General features: G+C 46.0%; 1 protein-coding gene across 6 annotated transcripts in view; it reads right to left on the bottom strand.

The window, feature by feature from the left end:
• Positions 1-1,624: 1,624 nt before the first annotated feature.
• ppargc1a (peroxisome proliferator-activated receptor gamma, coactivator 1 alpha) overlaps positions 1,625-14,511 on the bottom strand; it is a 36,341-nt gene continuing 23,454 nt past the window's right edge. For all 6 annotated transcript variants that reach the window (XM_076972398.1, XM_076972400.1, XM_076972399.1 and 3 more), the window contains 6 exons: positions 12,094-13,126; positions 10,454-10,546; positions 9,900-10,020; positions 7,809-7,930; positions 7,298-7,449; positions 1,625-4,704 (listed from right to left, as the gene is read on the bottom strand). In XM_076972398.1, coding sequence (XP_076828513.1) covers positions 4,601-4,704; positions 7,298-7,449; positions 7,809-7,930; positions 9,900-10,020; positions 10,454-10,546; positions 12,094-13,126 — 1,625 coding nt within the window. In that variant the 3' untranslated portion in view covers positions 1,625-4,600. The remainder of the gene's footprint in view (positions 4,705-7,297; positions 7,450-7,808; positions 7,931-9,899; positions 10,021-10,453; positions 10,547-12,093; positions 13,127-14,511) is intronic.

The following is a 14,511-nucleotide window of genomic DNA, read 5'->3' as shown; positions in this document are numbered from 1 at the left end:
TTTAAAATATAGTCTCCCGTTAAAATTGTTTTGGCATTTGGGTCCGTATCCAGTTAATCAGGAATGTGATTGGGTCCGGACAGGACGGCGTTCGGGTCCGGATCCGGACCGCGGTCCGCCATTTGGTGATACCTGCTTTAGAAAATAGCTGGTTTAGTAGCTATTGGACTATCGTAAAGTTTGAGACGTAATCCAATAGTACCCAATTGAAAATAGAAATTTTCAGAAAGCAGTAAATTGTGTTCAAAAACTGTGAACGGTAAGAGGGTGGTTGACGAACATCACGTGAAGAGGTGGTCTGCCGTCCATAACTGTACACTTATTAAACTGGACCTATAAGATTGGTGTACCTAGTATAGTGGCCTAGAAGTTGCAAGCTTGGTGTTTCTAACAAACTGGTACGATCTGTTTCCAACAAACAGACTGTACAGTGTAGCTCTCTAAAAAAAGAAAGAGGAATAAGTGCCTGGGCTTGGGATTCTGTGCCTATGACGCCTGAAACCAAGCAAGCTGGAAGAACGCCGGCTCAGCTCACAAACATCCCGCTCACCATTTTTTTTCTTGTGCCAGGATGTTTCATGGCACCGACGTGGGCTAATTTTCATGCCTCGATCTGTGTCTGTTTCCTCTGATCACCGTGGTTCGCATTTGCAAATCGCGTGACATGGTATTAAGATCCGTGCATCCATCGCATTTGCTGTACCCAGTGTCCTCCCATCCCTACTGACAGCTAATTGATGCAGTCAAAAGAGCTAGTAGGTGATTGGTGAAGAACTGCACACAAATGCTGCCTGATTGGTTCCACACTACTTGGTGACTAAAAGACATGGAGTGGAGGATCAGATGCTGGGTCTCTTTATCATGCAGTGGGATTGCAGGGAAGTGGAGTCCCAGTTCCATTGTGTGGAAAGGGCAACATGGGGAGACCTCCTGCCAGTGTATGGCTACCGAGCCAAAATGAAAGAAACAGCTCTTTTCTCTGGGGCTAAACTGCTGCATTAATGAAAAAAAAAAATACAATCGGATCCCTCAGCTTTAAAATTTAATGCCTACTCCTGCCATATTTCTCAAAGCAGAGAAAAGGTTATTCACCCTCACTATGAGATTCGCTTACAGGTTGAATAATAATAGCATGGTATTACATTTCAGCCAGACAGATATGGTATCAGATGTAGCACGTTACAGCCGAAGACATATCGGCTTCTTTAAAGCTTGGGGATTTTTGCTTTTGTTTTAATTCATATGCAAAACCCGTCCGAACCGTTTCTGTATGTTAGCAAACAGCCACTGCAGGATTAGTGGCGTTCATTTCCCTGGCTTGTGCAGAGTTGGCAAAAACATAAACATCAGCCCAAAATAACCGTCACCGCAAGTGAGCCGTCAACAACAGCATAACTACCTAATGACAACTATGGACAATTCAATGCTACTGCCACAGTTCAATTTGAAATAAACCTATATGTAGATGTTTCATTCTGTGGGATTCATTAAGGAAGAAAATTCCACTGTAAAGTTACTTCTAGACAAATACTTACAAAGGAATCCAACTACTCAAACACAGTTCCTGAGGGTGGATTTTTCAAATAAATGTAGTTAACCAAAAGGAAGAAAGGAGAGGACCAAGTTAGGGGTATCCAGTGCGTTTCTTTGAAACACATTTCCCTTTATTGGCATGGTGAGGCTGATGAGAATTGCACATAAAAATAAAATTCACAAGGAAGAGAGTACAACAGGTAGAACCACAAAGGCATTGGTAGGACTCGGCAGAAGGCAACATGGAGAGGACCAAAAGAAAAACAAAGATTAAAAAAAGACAACACACCCCCCCCCATTCCCAGTATAATGAGTATAGCCACTCGTATCCACTCTCATTCATACTCACGCACGACACACGTCTTGTCCTTCCAAAAGAAACATGATCAGTCACAAACAAACATCTACAGCAGTGTCAAATCCCTCAGGAGTTCACATTGGTAAAAACTGTCACACACTCAAAACCCCCTGCTGGGGATTGTAATATATTGCTACTCTAGCAATTTACAAAGCATTTTTTTAATATATATATCACAATGATTAAAAGCCACATATCAAATGGGACGTGACACTATTACCCAAGCTCTGTGCAGAAAAAAGAACACTACAGACAGAACAAGGAAGGGTTTTTTTCTCACCCTTCATATATTGCCTCTTTTTGGAGATGTGGTCTCACCTATACAGTCTTACTTCATGAAAGTTGTTCTGTGATTAATACAAAAGGTCTTGCACTCTTTTGAAAAGAGACTTTTATTATTATTATTATCATTATTCTCACTAGAAATCAGTCATTTATTATACTTCAAACCACAAGGTTGCCTTATACAGAAGAACGATGTCTGGTGGGCATTTTGGCTTTGCTAATTTTTCTGATGTGATATGGTGTTTCCTAAAAAGGCTTGTATCAAAACAAAAGCCTTTTTCATTCAGCATAACATTCAAAGAGAAACTGATCTGCCCATACAGAAGTGGACAAGTACTCTGGCAAATAGAATTCAGTCAGAATTCTGCAATTTTCTTAATTACTATTATCTGTCTGTTTTATTTGTTGATGACCTTTTCATCTTCTTTCCCAGATGTTTTACTTTGTATTTTAAAGCACTTTGAGATGCATTATTAATGTATGAAATGTACTATATAAATAATGTTTATTATTATTTATCATCATTATTTTATTACCCGTAGGTCAGTGGTAATGTAGTATTTTTCTTAGTTTTGTTCTTCCTTCTTCGAAAAGATGCGTATGTCTAAAGTCTCATGGACAGTACATACACGATATAGGACTTCCTCAGCTACAGTGTGGTGACATACACTAAGTCACTGGAATGAAGTGCCCACGTTTAGACAGAGGATGGGTACCAGGTCAGGTCAAACCATACAACAACATGAGCTAAAATACAACTTTGAAAAATAATTTATTGCTTTTTATTTTTACCTTTTTTTGATACATATTTTGTCTTTCATTATTACTCTTTTGATAATTATTGTGAATAATGTGAAGATTAGTATTATATATATATATTTATATATATATATATTTATTTATATGTATTTTTACATCAAATACAAGATTTTTAAAAAATTCAGGAAAGAAAACTGTAAACTTTAGTTTGGCATTCACATAACCAAGCGTGTGAGGAGCAAGGAGACAGATTCATCGTGGTACAGTAAAATACCTGCAAAATGAGTTTATTGCTTTATGTGTTTTAGAATTGAAAAACAGGAGTTGGAGATCTGATATGATTGCAGACCACCTGACAAATCCCTTTTTGAAAGAAACCGCTCTGGAGCAACACAGTTCACTGTCTAACTGTGATCACAGCGATTAGATGAACGACTTTGTTTATATGAATGCTTTTGTTTCTGAAAGGCATGGAAAATGATATTTCCATTCAGCATTTACTTGTAAATCTTTCTCAGTGAGTGTTAAATAATAAATCAAACAATATAAATAGCAGAATTTTTAAGGCTCATCATATGTGATGGCACGTTTAAATATTTTGATCGAAATACTGAAATAAATACCTATTTTCCTCATGAAAAATGAGTAGGAGTTTCTCTGTGTCTGACGAAGAGCAATCGTCTCTCAGTAAAAGTGAATTATCAAAATGAGAACAATAAAAATGATTGGTACACAGAGAAATTAATTAATTGCTTTCAAAAATTCCTTCAAAATAAAAGTGATAGGACTTTTCTTTTATACAGTTATGGACAAAATATTAAAATGTATCATACATAAGCTGGGTAAGAAGAACGCTGATACATGGCTAATGACATTTTAAAACAAAAGTCTTTGGGAAAAAAAAAGAAAATCTGTTCACATGCTCCCCCCAAGAGCAACCGATCTCCATACACATTTTTACAATCATATCACATTACCTAACCACATTGTCATGTTGGTTACACATCATTGTAATGACTACAGATCAACATTCTCAATTAAGAAAGTTTAATCTTAAAAAGGCTGCATTTTACAGTGCATAGCTGTAACAAATAAAGAACTTTGCCTTGATATGTACACAAAATAAAAATATTCCATTTAATATCTGTAAATATCTGACTACATTATTTTCCCCAGAAATGTAGACAATATTATCTTGATATTTATCCCATAGTCTTAACAATATTGTAACACCACATCCAAATACCAAGTTAAATAAAAAAGGCTAAAAAGAAAGAAATCAAATAAAAATTGACTGAACAGGCTGCACCTTATCATCCCTCAAAGTGCTGAGACTGGAACAGTGCTTGGAGAAAATTCTTGTGGAGATCACCGTCTCGAACAGCAGCACACGCACACCTGTGCACTTCTCAAAAGTTTCATTGGCTATCCCCACAAGTAATGTCTCACCTCAGCTTTGCAGCAGCTAGGTTCATGTAAACTTTTGCTTTTTAGATATACATATATATCTTTCTATATATGCGTGAATTCGTATATTTCTCTCCGTCTTTATACAGACGTTGCTCTTATGTGTAAAACTTCTAGAAGTCTCGTGCTCAGAAGACCGAAACGGCGGTGAGGTATCACAGATCCTCTCTTGGTAGCCAGCAGATGTGGTGAAGCGCGTTACCTTCTCAGGCTGCACTGGGCCTCACGCAACAAGCTGTCGAAATCCATAGAGTCATACTTGCTCTTAGTAGAAGCTGGATCAAAGTCGTCAGAATGAGAGTCTGAAAGAAGAGGGAGATATCGACAGAATTTGTCACCAGCGCCCGGCAGAAAAAGGTTGCCTCATGGCCATTTTCTTGCACTTTCCGTTGCGTTAATTAACCTCTGTTATTTCCTCTCTGTGGAATAACCTGCCGTGACGTCTTTGCATATTTGTTTTGCAGCAGTACCTAGGAGGTGGTCCTGAATGCAGAAAGGACTTTGATATCACAGAATCATGGAGGGGACAGAGGCATTGCACATCAGAAGCTCACGTCTTCTGCGTTTGGCTTGATGGACCCTATGCTGTAATCTTACAAACATCTCCTGATCTGCAGATTATCTAAAATGCCCTTTTAAATAATTCAGCTGTGTCTGAGCACAAATAAAATAAAAAAAACGCCCCCATCAAATCCGCTGCCAAAAATGAGGATCCAGTCATCAGAAGGCGTGCATTATGATTGGTAGCTGAGATAATAAATGCGGCTGTCTTATCTCCGGTGGCAGGCCGCTTCACAAATGGGGGCCCCCACACGGACGGCGGCATGGTTGAGCTGTGTGAGAAATGGGATTGGCCGTGGCGGGCAGGAGATGCCAGTCGTGATCTAATACTATGGCTAAGGGGAGGACTGTGTCACGTCGCGCACCTTGAAGGATGAAAGATGCCTCTGCGCTCTACTTAGAACTAATGGACAGTGTCTCAGAAAACAAGGAGGAGAGAGCAAAAAGACAGCCCCCAGCTTGAGAGGAGGGCACCACTCGGGTGGAGCATCACTCAAGTCACCCCACCCCCCTGTCTTAGTCTGGAAGTGTCTCTGCTGTTGAGCCAAACTCGGCACAACACCCTTGGTTTTCTGAAAAGAGGCGAAATGAAGGTCCCCATATCCATTTCCTGCAGGACGGAGGAAGCCTCTTAAACACAATGCTTCACCATATGGCCCTTAAAGTAACAAATGCCAGCCCGCTCGGCTCTGGAGGACATATTATACTACCATCTGAATACCTTTGGCCTTACCCTCAACCTTTGAAATGCACCGTAATGTGCTCATTATTTGGAGGAAAGTGCTCTTCTTCCCTTCCGCCGAACTGCGCAGGCATCAGGGACGCAGACACAAATCCTCCCAGCATCCCCTACCAGTATGCATCTCTAAGCTCACAATCTGTAGGAAATAAATGTATATAATGGAAAATTGACTAACTACTAAAGTCACTGCCAGTGTCCCCAGTTCTCTCGACTATAACGGGAACAAATTATCTTCCGTTAACCTTAATGAACAGGATCTCCCAGAGCTCATATATGTTTACTCTTTTCCTTAGGGTTCTCCCACTTTCTCTTTCTCTCCCCCAAATAATACAATTGCCCATTTCATCAAGGAGATCATTGCTGGCTGTTTTTTATGCTCTTCCACTCTAGACGTTATGATCAGAAGAGGACCTACAACTGTTCCCTGAGGAACTCTTGTTAATCCATTATAAAAGTAGCCTCATCAAGTCTTATTCTCTGCATTCTCTTCTTGCTTCCTAAGTGTGGTATCTGGGATGTGAAGCCCACATTGACATGGAGCCCATGTATGAGATGGACCGAAATCAGAAACAGTAGACACTGTACAAGAAAAGCTTTTAAAACTCAGGGCATGACAAAAAATGCAAAATGCTCCATCAGGCAGTAAAAGCATTAGATGACAGAGAGACAGGGAGAGGGAGTTTTGGCTGTGGGGGCAGACTGGTTGGGGAGAAATGCATTGCGAATGGAAATAGGGGAAGCAGGAGAGATATGCAACAGAGGACTGAAAATCAAAAGCAAAAGAGATATAAAAAGAGAGGGATAGATAAAAAGGGAGAGAGAGGGGGAGTCAGGAGGCGATGGACAATAGGCAAGATATGGAGAGATGGAGATAGAGCTGATTAAATCAGGCCCTCCAAGTCATAGCTCACCCTCAACCCCTCTTCTCCCACTTTCTTATTCTCTCTCTCTCTTTATCTACGGTTCTTCCACTCCCTCTCTCCTCACCTCCTGCCCCTGTTTCTCTACGTGCAGCAGCAGTGTCATGGCGATCCAGCCTCTGTCGAACACCCCACCCCCAGCAGCTGGTAGCAGACAGAGACTCGTGTGGGAAGAGCAGGCTGGTGAGATGTGCCCTTGCCTTCCTCTCCTCTCACTCCACTTTTACATCCCTCCCTTCACCACCCAGGGAGGCAAAAGCATGAAAAATGCATGCACGCGTGTACAGTATCAAACCGTCCCCTGGGGCATTTCAAAGTCTTTCGCTCCGCCGAATCACTGCTATGCTGATTAACTGTCAAAAGTGGTATAGGCTTGGTAATGAGGCACCTCGTGCATTCCTCAAGATGCTACCATAGCTAAAAGACATATAGGTGTATGGCTATATTCCTGGGTCAAAATCAGGATGACTGCCTGAACTCTACATCCCCTCTATGGCGCATAAGCGGAAGATACCAGCCTTGAGGGGATATGGCGAAAGCATCCCCCCTGGAGTTTAAGGTATCGCTCAAACCTTTTGCTTTGCAGCCATTTTCTTACACTTTGAAAGGAAGCCTTTTGTCAGCGATGGCTCCGGGCTGGCATGCGAGGCAGAGCCGAGAGGCCGTACTCACCCAGGTCCGCGTAATCCGATTTGCAGAACTGCTTTTGTCTTCCGAAGCGGAGCTCGAAGTGAGGCTCGTTCGCCCTGCGCAGGGTGTGGCCGTTCTCAAGGGCAGCGAAGGCGTCACAGGTGGAGCGGTAGGTGATGAAGCCAAAATTGTCCCTGCGGCAGGAACAGAAGATGGAGCATCAGTCTTAGGCGTCTGGGGACTCCTCGTGCGTTTACATATAAATGCAAAACTGGAATCAATACAAGTGTGACGTCTCTCTATTCTTTTTTGGGGTCATAACAACTCTGTCCTGTTTGTATTCAAGAGAGGCCTGTGTATTGCCTGACTTGACTATTAATTGGTTTTCTAGCTGGCTTTTGTATGATTAGCTATGACGGTTCAGAGGGATTCATGTTCTGTCTCCTGTATGCCTGAAAATGCCAAATAATGTTTTTCATACAAAAACGCAAACTGACCCTCTTTGCCAACTGACGCAGAGCATGTGGAACCACACGCATGCGAGAGGCCTTACCCGTCAGGTCTCAAATTGACAGCGCACTCCACGATCTCGCCAAAGACTTCAAAGCGGCTCTTGAGCTCGGAGCGTGTGCTGTCGGCCCGGAGACGTCCCACGTACAACACCCGCCTCTCCTCCTGGTCATTAACAGCAAGGCAGAGAGGGGGGGAGGATTAGAAAAACATGGCTCCCGGGCCTCTGTCTCCTCTAGATGCGCTCTCGGTCTCTCGCTCCATCACTGTAATTAACACTCACCACTGTGGGAAAGCCGAGAGTGCTACACAGAGAGAGACTGGAAGGCTCATCATTTCCTTTTTGTGTGTGTGTGTGTGCGTGTGTGTGTGTATGTGTGTGTGTGTGTGTGTGTGTGTGTGTGTGTGTGTGTGTGTGTGTGTGTGTGTGTGTGTGTGCACAGCTAAACTTCTCCTCTTATCTGATGTGAGATTCAATCGGGGCAGACCCTGAACAGCCCTGGAACTCATCTAGAATATTCCAGTTTATGACAACTAAAGACTGACCACAGAAGTACTAACATCAGATAAAAGGGAGTGAGAAAAAAGACCAGACCTGATCTTTTCTCCCCAGCTTTAACACGGGTCCTTTATGGATCTTTTATGAAACAACGATGGCTGCTTGTTTGAATACCGAGCTGCACCTCATTTGCCCGACCACAGAATATTGCCCCAACCCCAACCCTGTTGCCGTCTACGTCGTGTGCAAAAAGTTGAAAAGACGGCCGAGCAGCCCGACCCCACTCTACATCTCTCAGAGTGACCCAGCAAATTGTGGTCAAGTCCCAGTAAGCTCTGAGTTACAGCTCCATGTTCTTCAGACGTGCAGGTGAAACCAACTGTCCCGCTGTTCCACAGAGGAGTGAGAATGATAAGGCAACAGTGCAGAGTGGCAGAGCTTGGAGACCTCACTAGGCTGAATATATACGTTGGAGACATTTACTTCTGTTTGCTAATCATAAGACACAGTGCAAGCCTCAGGCTACTGTTGTATTACCCACATTATTTATTTATGCACTCGCGTGTCATTATGCTCACTGAAAAATCTACAAATACTTATAATTTAGAGTCATATCCACAGGCCCACTGCAGCTTACACATGTAAATCAATTGCCTGGCACCCAGCTAATGGCAGGCCCATGACGCACGACGCAGTTTTGCCGGTCACAGCGCGACTCTTTCCTCCGACGAGGCAAGACATTACAAATTAAGCGGAGCGTGCGACTTCGTTTTCTTTTTTTAGTCCCTGTTTGCTCCTCATCTCCGCGCTCCCCGCCGCCACGTTACCACAAAAGACAAAAGCGTTTTGCTGAATTGGTGGTTTCGTTTGCTGACAGCTGATAAATGCGGCAAGGTTTTAAAGATGACACCTGGAGGCTGGCGTTTCATATGAAGCTCTCACATGCCCCGGCCCCCCAAACCGCTTCTGACAGCTCAGCCTGTGCTACCCATAATCGTCTGCCTCCCGAAAAAAGGGGTTGGTCAGGGGCGACAGGGAGGTGTGTGGGGGCAGGAAGATAATGGCAAGGCCAAATCACGCCTGCAAAGATTTGACGCATGCTTTTATCAGTAAAAGACTGAGCTGGAAACCTGTCTCATTTCACAATTCCATCAGGCACAAATGGCAGGACGGCCTGATATTTTGTCGAAGGAAACTATTTAAAAGAGATACCTGCTCTAAAGCAGAGTCTTGTTTTCGCAGCTTTGATTTGAGCCGTCTTATTTAAACGTGATTATTCCCGCCCACCATAACCCCCGCCCCCGCTGTCTGGTCGATAGTATTTACCCTGTGGTGTGATTAATAGGATCCGACACCACTCTGAGGAGGACGCGGAGGCGTAAGAAACACACAAACGGCTGATAAAGAGGGAACGCAGGTAGCCTGAGCGGTTCAGGCTGCCAGCTCGGCAAACGCTCCCTCGCTGAGCAATAGCAAGAGAGCAATCGGAGCCTTCTTGGGGTGCGGGCCGCCCCACGAGGACCAGGACACAGCCGCGTCAAATCTGCGAGACGATGGGGACCCGGCCGCAATAAATGACGATGATGTCATAAATAAATGATGTCATTTGGAGGTGGATGATGCGTGTCCACTCACCATAGCCTGCTTCCATTGGCTCTCCCTCTGCTCAGATCTTCCACCCTCCTGTTTGTCGTGGTTCCACTGGTACTCCTCCCTCTTCAGCTGCTCATGCTGGTACTCTTCGTAGCTGTCGTACCTATGTGGAGAGAGAGCGGGTGGGGGGGGTTAGGGAATTGCATGTCACAAAAGCTGTCAAGCACCTACATGTTCTTGCACTGGTCCCACATACATGCTCTATCGGTGGTGTGAGGAAATTGTGACATCACAATGAACTAAGTCCCTCCCCCTTGCCCCCCAATCCATTTTCCCCCCTCGAGTGAAGAGGACAAAAAAACACATTATGAAGGCATCTCCTGGTCTCCTGTAAGTGGGACTCTTGAGGGGTCATGTCAGGAATCGGGCAGCTGCTTCTGTCAGCACAGCGTCGTATGCCATTACTGTCTGCTTAGGCTGAGCTTTGTAGCCAAAAGTGGAGCTTTCCTTCTGATCTGCAAATGGCTGAAACTCTAAAGGAGCAGCAGTGGCTGCTAACACTGTAGTAATGCAGCGACGCTTGGTTAGATGTTTACCTGGGCCTCCGACCAAGAACAGAGCGCGACTGGGATTGAGGGCTTCTGTGACTCCTGGATTTGAAAGTGCTGCTGTCAACAGTGTGACGAGACCTGCATGTCGAGACAGAAGTGAGCATGAAAAAACCACATCCTACAGGTCACCTACTTCCCACAGAATATCCTCTCTTTTGTACACTCCTCAAACACAAGGACAAATGGGTTATACTGGGTCTTAACATACACTGACACAGACACACTCTACACTGCATGAAAGTAAACTGTCCGTACTGCAGGTGTGCTGTCACCCATCACAGTAGACAGCACATTTACCCTTAAAACACCATCGAAGTTTCAAAAAGACTGTGTTTAAATATAAATGGCAATGTTATCCACTGCAGAGGGGGGTCTGTTTGGAATAAAATCCCTGCTTGTTCGCGCTTTGAACTTCTACATGCGACACCATTTCTACATGCGATGAGCCATGATGAAACAACAGATTTTCTGGGACATCAAACACAAAGCAGCAATTATCCAATCTCACGAACTTGGGAAGCAATCTCTTTCATTAGGCAGTAGGTAGGGGCGGTGCCCCACTGCAAGAACGGGGGACGTTGTTTTTTGGAGAATCCCCTTTCTGCGCACACCCTCTATCCTCCGCTGTGAAATCAAAGGTGGCCCTGTAAATAACCCCCCCCCCCCCTTCCCCGGCTTCCCTGTGATGATGTAATGGCTTTTAAAAGGCTTCGTCGCTTTCATCTCCCGGGGCCCCCGAGCGGCTAATGCTGATGAGCAAAAATAACAGCTGCCACTAAAAACAACAAAGCCTCATCCAACAGTGACACAGGCTGATCTCTCGTCCAATGGGAGACAGACAGGATAGGGGAGACAGACAGGATAGGGGAGACAGACAGGATAGGGGAGACAGACAGGATAGGGGAGACAGGCAGAATAGGGGAGACAGACAGGATAGGGGAGACAGACAGGATAGGGGAGACAGACAGGATAGGGGAGACAGACAGGATAGGGGAGACAGACAGGATAGGGGAGACAGACAGGATAGGGGAGACAGACAGGATAGGGGAGACACAGCGATGTTCACAACTAGGAAATCTTCAAAACATTCTCACTACAGGCTTGGTAGATATTGAAATATATTCATGTGATCAAGACAATGTGACAAAATCTCTGTTGAACAAAGGATGAATTAATATGTGGGAACGAATGGATGCAGGAAGACTGTTAACCAACGGTCTGTGCGCTTTAACAACTTTGAAGTGGGTTTATTCAGTGTTAAAAGTTTGCCACGGCAAATGCAGTGGGTGCAACTCATGTATCATAACAAGTTTCAGCTGGATGGCATAAGCCAAGTCAAGGCTCCGTGATCAAGAACGCTCAAAGTGCATTTTGCCGTCTACCTCCTGACGCCAAGGCCCTTTGTCCAGCATGTAACGAGTCACTCTCCTTTCAAGATGTGCACCGTCAGCTGTCTGGCCTTAAGTGGTCGTGCTGAGACACTTTCATTCTGGGTATTTCTCATGACAGCCCAGGGAAGAGATTTTCCTTCCCTACGTGTCCTTTACTGAATTGCGCGTATTCATTTCCAGAAAGCTACAGAGGCGGCGGGAGCGAGAGCGAAGCGGCAGTCCGCTGGTACTCACCAAGACGGGGAGCGGCTGTCGGGAGACTGCGAGCGCGAGTAGGGGGACCTGGACAGGGACCTGCGTCTGTGGCGGGAGGAAGACCTGGATCGCGAGCCCGACCGCGGCCGGCGGAAGTGGCGCGGAGACAGCAGGGTGGAGGGCGGGGAGACGGAGCCCCGGGACGGCGAGCTGCTGGACGGGGAGCAGGAGGCGGAGCTCTCCAAAAGCAGCTCCAGAGGAGTCCCTTCCCACGGGCAGAGGAAGCGCTCGCCGCCCGCCTCCAGTCCATCGAAGTCGGGCAGACCCGGGTGCATGTAGCCCCCGAAAGGGGAGTAGCGCTCGTCTCCCGAATCGCTTTCGTCTGCCGGCCGGAAGCCTCTCTGCTCGGCCTCGCTGAAGAAGGCCTGCTGGGGGTTGCCGAAGTGCTTGTTGAGCTCGTCCCGTATTTCCTGGTCGCACAGAGGCTTCCTGCCGGCGGAGCCGACGAGCTCCGCGGATGCTTCGGCGTCTGACGCGGGGCCGGGGTCCTGGCCCCTTGCCCCCTTGTCCGTACAAGCCTCCAGGAACGCGTGCGGGGCGCCGGCGTGCAGCTGCTTGGCCAGAGAGGAAGATGAGGGACAGTCGGAAGACGAAGAGGACGCGGGAACGGAGGAGGGCAGCACGGCTGAGTCTTTACATTCCGCATGCTGGCCCCCCGCCGGGCCGGCGACGGTGGGGACGGTGGAGCCGCCGTCTCGTTTTGTGCTCGAGGACTGGCAATAGTCATGGTCGCCAAAGACGCGGGGCGTGGCCCGCTTGCCCCGACGCTCCTCCGAGCCTCCCAGAGGCAGGGCGTTGGACGCCTTGCTCAGCTGGGCGTAGAGCTCAGTCTGCTTGGGCCCTTTCCTGTCTGGGCCACTGGCTGGCTGAGGGCAAGGACCTCCAGTGCTCAGCCTAGCCCTCTTGCATGTCAAGGCTGAAGAGGAGCATGAAGACAGCTTGGTTTTGAGTGATACTTTGAAAAGGTTCTCTTGACTGGCTTTGTGAGGAGGCGTGGTTGGTGGTGTCAGACCTGTACAGAACAACAAAGACGCTTGGTGTAAATTCACAGCACAGGTTTATGGTTACAGTACAGCGCTACCCAGACCCCATCCGCTTGGTCGGCATGTCGCAAATAGCTTTGATTAAAATATTCCTTTGCATTCAGCTCTAATCCTGATCCGCGTTTTATTGGAATATTGACAGATTAATGAAACCTCAGATGGCACACTGAAAGGGCTCGAGTCACTCCTCCTAATTTCCTACTGACCTTGGACAACCCCATTCTTTAGAAATAAAAAAGCACTCTGATGGACAGCAATATTACATTAGCAACCCCCCTCCCCCCCCCACCCCCCACCCACCCCTAAAAAAAACCCCACACACACAAGAGATCTAGGGTTTCGTTGTAATAGAGACTGATCATTTCGGTCCAGTCAACCTCACCAAGGCCTGAGAGAGTCCTTACATCTAAACCCTAGGCTAGCATGTTGATGGCTTACTTTAGTACATACACGAGCTACATGCCTTTGAGGCTGGAATGAGAGCTCGGTGGCTGTCGGAGGACGTGTTATTATTCTCCTCGGCTACGCTGCTGCGTTCTCCTCATGAACCACGGCACTCCTGACAGATTTATGTGGCACCAGATGGCAGTTATATGAGAAATCCTGAGATGTGCCGTTTTACGACATTGTTAATGCACTTGCACAAACAACTGAACGTAGTCGTGCCTCTATCTCTGCTGCTCTCTTCCCTGTGTGTTTCCTCTCTAGGAATCATCTGAATATTTGTTTGACTTCCTGTGTCTGAGTTCCTAAAGAGTATAGTTCTGAATTCCTTCTGAAAGGTGCCTCTCATTGTCATGGCAAAGGTGCCTCTTTTGTTGTCAAGGCATTTCTTTCTCGGTTTGTTATAGATGTGATAATTAAGTAGTTGAGCGAGACTTGAAGCAAAATTTTCAAATCTTAACCAAAGGAAACATCTGAGTCTTTCTCCTTAAACCATCTTCTGCCGTTGTTTATGTCTGTCTGTCCATTAGAGGGATGTAGTACCATTACCAGTATGGCTGGTGCTCTATTTTGAAAACATGGGGCTCATGCTATAGGCATCATTATGGCAACACAACGAGCTTTGAAAAGTAAGGCGTTGGGCCGTTTCAACTGCACCAGTCAAACAGCGTCTGGGCAAAACAATGAACACAGGGTTGTAAACTAAGAGCCATTAGTGCCTGTGGAATAAATCAGAATTAGATAAATGCACGCCACTCAGTCAGTGATGGATGTGACATAGACACAAACACTAATCAAACAGCTGGGGGGGGAGGGAGGGGGGGGGGGGGGGTTTCATCTGTTTCTATCCAGGTGGGAATTGCACAGGGACCTCTGAGCGAATTACTACCGAAAGCTTACGGAGTTGATC

This window comes from Brachyhypopomus gauderio, chromosome 14, assembly GCF_052324685.1.
Source record: "Brachyhypopomus gauderio isolate BG-103 chromosome 14, BGAUD_0.2, whole genome shotgun sequence".
In the NCBI taxonomy this organism is placed as follows: Eukaryota; Metazoa; Chordata; class Actinopteri; order Gymnotiformes; family Hypopomidae; genus Brachyhypopomus; species Brachyhypopomus gauderio.
This window is presented reverse-complemented; position numbering and strand designations above follow the sequence as displayed.